Genomic DNA, 6,000 nt, shown 5'->3' on the forward strand with positions numbered 1-6,000 from the left:
CTTCTCGGAAGCTGCCAGATACAGCTGTGCACACAGGACGGAGCTGTACGTGCCGGCCTTTTGTTCTGTGAATGAGGCCTAAACATCCACCTCAAATACGTATTAAAACTCATATAAAGTGGCATTCTTCCAAAAACACAAGTTAAATGCACATATCAGTGATCATACATAGATTTCAACAACTGCTTCAATTAGTCTTCTATACTGTGCTAATCAAGCGTCAACGGGGTTTCAAATCCACACTCTAAAGCTGGTCGCAAAATCTTATTGGATGCAGGCATTGTTCAGGTATTTTGACAGCCAGCGGGGCCGACTAGCAAGATACTGAAGCTTGGCCCAGTTGGAGATTCCTCCATCCACACAGTTTAGTGTAGATGGAGGAATCTGTTGCAATATTTCCCATCTGACCATAGAAAATCTGCAGATAATCTATAGGTGTATGGCCAGCTTAATACTAATGTATAGTCATTTAACAAAATCCAAACAAAAAAGGAAAAAAAATGTTCCCAATTAATCTTCATGCAAGGGCATGTAAGGGGGATGTATATGAGTATTATTATTTATGATCTTTTTTGGCAATAAAATATAGCATTTTAATGTTACCGAGTATTTAATCCAGCTAGCAGGTGAGTAAGTAAGCTGCTCACTGTGCTGTCTCTTTAAGTAACCCGTAGTTCTCTATGAATCTTTTATGCTGTATGAATTTATAATGTTTATTTGCAAAAGGACTGTAATATATATGTAACTAAATATAACAAAAAGAGAAAAGAAGAAAGGTATGCTGTGGTCATGCTTGAAAAGAGGATATAGGCTTTCCTGTTTCTCCATGTTCTTTCACTTCCTCTATTTTTACTTCTTATTTTATTTCCTCCTTCATGCCCTACAAAGTCTACATAATAGACTGTGCCTCTATTTCCACTTGTTATCTTTTCACTAGTGCGCCTCTGTTGCCACCTATGTTAAAGGAATATATGACTATGTAACTTTGTTAAAGTTCCTTTGCAAAACAAAAATGATTGAACTTGAAAAAGGGATCATGAAGCTGATTTTGGATATTCTCTCTGCAAGCACCCAAAAAAAAAGGTAATAAAAGCTAGTACTGAATCAGTTGGCACATTCTGAATCCCTCAGGCACCTGTGATAGGCAACACTGACAAAAACATGAGTCCTCATGTATATGAATTGAAAAATAAGGGGGAAGGGTAAGCATAGCACAGAGAGATGCTGCTGGCACTGCTTATTTTGGGAGGGTTAGAACAGGTTTACTAATTGTTCATCATTGCCCAGAGAGCAATTGCCTGGCAAGCTCCTGCTTGACCCCATAGACACAAGTTTGTAAAAAGCGTTCTAGGCCTACGGTCGCCTCATGTCTATAAGCTGCTTAATGTGCATGTGAACACATGTAAACTATATCATATGGTAATACAGTAAATAGTCGTCTTATACTATAAGCACAACAATTGTTTTAAATAGAACCATTTAGTACGTTTTTGTAGTTTAATTTTGTGGTCTTGTGACCACAAAACCCTCTTTATTGTCCTTTTTCCTCATGAGGGAGCAACAGGAGGGTACTTTCTTCCATCACAAACAGCAGAGAAGTATGTTTCCCACTGTGTATGATATGTTCCAGATGCCATGCTACAAGCAGCTGATATTTTGACAGGTAGGCTCCTGCTGCTAGCCACTGTTAATCAAGATAGCAGGGCTGGGCGGGAGGCTTGGCCGCTACTCTGACCATGGAAGATACAGGCTGTTTTTCAAAAAAAGAAGCAGGGATTGGCAAACTGATCATGCCGACATTGGCGGTCATTGTGAACACTTTTGTTACATTGGCAGTCATTATGAACACTTTTGTTATATTGGTGGTCATTCTGAACACTTTTGTTACATTGGTGGTCAGTGTGAATACCTTTGTTATATTGGTGGTCATTGTGAACACTTTCGTTACATTGGCGGTCAGTGTGAATACTTTCGTTACATTGGCGGTCAGTGTGAATACTTTTGTTACATTGGCGGTCAGTGTGAATACCTTTGTTACATTGGTGGTCAGTGTGAATACCTTTGCTACATTGGTGATCAGTGAATACTTTCGTTACATTGGCGGTTAGTGTGAATACCTTTGTTGAATTGGCGCTCAGTGCGAGTACTTTTGTTACATTGGCGCCCAGTGCGAATACTTTCTTTACATTGGCGGTCAGTGTGAATACCTTTCTTACATTGGTGTTCGTGTGAATACTTTAAGCACATTGGCGGTCAGTGTGAATACCTTAGTTACATTGGCGGTCAGTGCAAATATAGTTACATAGTTACATAGTATTTGAGGTTGAATAAAGACATAAGTCCATCCTATTGCGTGTATGCATTTATGTTCGAGCTGGTGTGTGCATGTCCATGGGTCTATGTGTGATTTTGCTCTTAAGAGTACTGGTACCCCTGTATGTTATGGTTTCCAAGATACTCATCCCGGAGTTTCTGAAATGATTCCACACTCTTAGCTGAAATCACGTCCTGCGGCAACGATTTGGTAATAATGTTGCTGTCCCCATTGAATAGTTTATACAAGAAGATCATGTCCCCCCTTAATCTCCTAACCTCCTAAGAGAACATATTTAATTTTAACAACCTTGTTTCATAGTTCAGGTCCTTGAACCCCTTTATGAGTTTGGTAGCCCTCCGCTGGACCTTTTCCAACTCAACTCAAATACTTCTGTTGCATTGGCGGTCAGTGTGAATACTTTAGTTACAAGGGCAGTCAGTGCTGTTAGTTATGTTATCTTTAGTGAAGATCTATGGGGGGAGGGTGTCCTTGTATTGGGGTGCTCCATGGTAATGGACGTAGGGTGTCAGTGCCTTTTGCTTTACATATAGGGCTTCAGAAGATGATGGTCAATCTTTTCCCAAATTCTGGATATGTTTAGTGTTAACTGGTTCGTTATGCTTTCTGGAGTGGTACACTTCGGGGTGTCTTTGAATTGCAGTGCTTCACAGTAAACTATTTGGGGTGTGATTGCTTGTGGCTTTGCATATACAGCACTAGTAGCTGATAGTCTTCCTTTTTTCTAAATGCTTCTGAGATAATTGGTTTGACCTGTAACATGGATATCACAGATCTCCTATTAGTTTTGGAGTGCTGCTTTATGGGATGTCTTTGCAGAGCTAGCGCTACCATAAGACTGCCTGAGGGTGCCTGTGGGCGGGAAAATGCACCTTTGCCTGGGTAGGCAAAAATCCTTGCACCCTGTCTATGACCTTTTGTTAAACAAACATGTCACTCTGTAAAAACAAATCTACCCCACCCTTACTAATAATAATTTCTTAGTTGTTACATCTTCTGTCACTCTGCAAACTTACCAATAACATATTCCACCCAAAACTGGTCCTTTTCTGGATTGTATGGCCGGTTGAAGCCAATTCTAATGTCAAATTTTTGCCCACGGCGTATGATGAGTTTGTTGTTGAAGTATCGGTCTGTGTGATGCTCTTGTTTATTTTTTTCATACTGTTGCTTGTACAGCTCAACATACTCAACTTCCAGGTAATCTATGAAAATCAGATAGAGATAATAATTGCATCTTTGCCTTACATTCTCCCTTTGTCCTTTGGTAGTGATCACACTATGCTAGTGGGGTTTGAGATGATACAGTCAACTGAAAATGATATCAAGATAGATAGGATGAGGGATGAAGGCTTTATCTGAAGTGATACTTCACATCAGGGATATGGGAAAATGTTGGGAGTTAGAAAATTGAAATTAAAATCAATGGATGGAGTGACATAAGGTAAAATCTTATGGGCCAGAGTAACGTGCATGTACCTGAATGTCCACATAAGTGCTTTTAAGTGACAACACATGAAAACAGCTCCTGGATGAACTACACAAATCAGAATGTGTTACAAGTTGTGAGTTATTTTCATGGTACATTTGTGTTTGCTAACCCTAATAACTTAATTGATTTATTTGTCATATTATATAATACTTACAGTATGTCTGTATTCCTTTATGGTATAGGTACAAAAGTCAAAATATCTTCTGAATATTTATTTATTTTTACCTTTCATGTTGACACCCCTTGGGATGACTCCAAAAGTTTCCATGGTGGGAACCTCATCTTCACCAGCATTGGACACATTTGGAGGTACAGATCTACGACCTTTATAACCCTCTGGTTTCTTCTTTTTCTCTTCCTTAGTTTGTTTAGGATCTGACATTATGGCTATGGCGGTCACTAAAGAAAAATAATCCATGAGTGGAAAGAGTTTTTTTAACCATACATTACACATTCTCCTAGCTTATGGCCATATAGTGCTGTTAATTGGTCATTTTACTGTATGTACATATTCAAATATGTGCCTGTATGTACAACCCCAATTTCAAAAAATGTTGGGATGCTGTGTAAAATCTACATAAAAACAGAATGCAGTGATTTGTAAATCTCATAAACCCATATGTTGTACACAATAATAAACATATCAAATATTCAAACTGAGAAAATTGACCATTTTAAGAAAAAAGGTAATTTTGACATTGATGGCAGCAACATGTCTCAAAAAAGTGGGGCCATGTTTACCACTGTGTAGCATCCCCTCAATCGTGTTGATCGCGCTACACGTGTTGGGTATCATCGTGCACGCCAGAGTGAAAGCAATAATACCAGGGCCAATAGTTACATGTATCTCTAAACTGATGACCTGTCTATGGACGTTTTGGGGTACTGAATTTTGTCGCCGTTTCACGGACACACACAATTTTTAACCTCAGCATTTTGAGTATCTTCTTACTCATCGTAACTTCATCTTTTATATTGTATTTAAAAATGGGTATTTTATTGTGTTTTGGGAACTAAAAATAACCTAAGTGCATTTCTCACTACATTTTTGGTTTGATAAAGAGTTGCGCCAATATTGTGCAACATAAAAATTTGCTACTGCTACCATTTTATTCTACATGGTGTTGGCTTTCAGAAAATATATAATGTTTTGAAGTAATTTTCAGGGCTAAAATGTGGATGATATCATGTGTGCAAAAAATAAAATAAAAAAGGTCTTGGCAATGAAAGGGTTAACCACACTCTGTAAACATCTGGGAACTGAGGAGACCAGTTCCCAGAGTTTTGGGAGAGGAATGTTGCCCGATTGTTGCCTGATATAGGATTCTAATTGTTCAACAGTCCTGGGTCTTCTTTGTTGTATTTTTGTTTCAAGATGCGCCAAATATTTTCAATTGGTAAAAGGTCTTGACTGCAGGCAGGCCAATTAAGCACCCGGACTCTTCTACTACGAAGCCATGCTGTTGTCATAGATGCAGTATGCAGTTTAGCATTTTCCTGCTGTAATAAACAAGGCCTTCCCTCAAACAGACGTCATCTGGATGGGAGCGTATGCTGCTCTAAAACCTGAATATATCTTTCAGCATTGATGGTTCCTTTCCAGATGTGCAAGCTGCCCATTCCATATGCACTCATTGAGCTGCAGAAAGTCCCTCTCCTCTCGTCCGGAGAAGGCAGCACTCATGGTTGCCAAAAATTATGTAAAATTGTGAATCATCTGACCACAAAACAGTTTTCCATTGTGCAGCAGACAATTTTAAATGAGTTTTGGCCCAAAGAAGATGGTGACATTTCTGCAACATGTTCAGATATGGCTTCTTCTTTGCTTGATAGAGCTTTAACTTGCATTTTTGGATGGCGTGGTGAACTGTGTTCACAGACAGTGATTTTTGGAAGTATTCCTGAGCCCATGGAGTGATGTCTATCACAGAATCATGACTGTTTTTAATGCAGTGCCATCTGAGGACCCGAAGATCACAGGCATTCAATATTGCGTTTCGGTCTTGTCCCTTGTACACAGAGGCTTCTCTAGATTCTCGGAATCTTTTGATGACATTATGTATCGTAGATGATGATATATTTAAAGTCTTTGCAATTTTATGTTGAGGAACTTATTCTGAAATTGTTCGACAATTTTTAGACACAGCTTTTCACAGATCGGTGAACCTCTGCT

The 6,000-nt window shown here is 39.0% G+C and overlaps 1 protein-coding gene across 1 annotated transcript in view; it reads right to left on the minus strand.

Annotated features, from left to right (window-relative positions):
• F13A1 (coagulation factor XIII A chain) overlaps positions 1-4,216 on the minus strand; it is a 111,892-nt gene extending 107,676 nt beyond the window's left edge. Inside the window, exons 1-2 of the mRNA XM_018562557.1 lie at positions 4,053-4,216; positions 3,352-3,540 (exon numbers count right to left, since the gene is read on the minus strand). Coding sequence (XP_018418059.1) covers positions 3,352-3,540; positions 4,053-4,209 — 346 coding nt within the window. The 5' untranslated portion in view covers positions 4,210-4,216. The remainder of the gene's footprint in view (positions 1-3,351; positions 3,541-4,052) is intronic.
• Positions 4,217-6,000: the final 1,784 nt, after the last annotated feature.

The sequence above is a fragment of the Nanorana parkeri genome, unplaced genomic scaffold, assembly GCF_000935625.1.
Source record: "Nanorana parkeri isolate BGI_ZX_2015 unplaced genomic scaffold, ASM93562v1 scaffold584, whole genome shotgun sequence".
Classification (NCBI taxonomy): Eukaryota; Metazoa; Chordata; class Amphibia; order Anura; family Dicroglossidae; genus Nanorana; species Nanorana parkeri.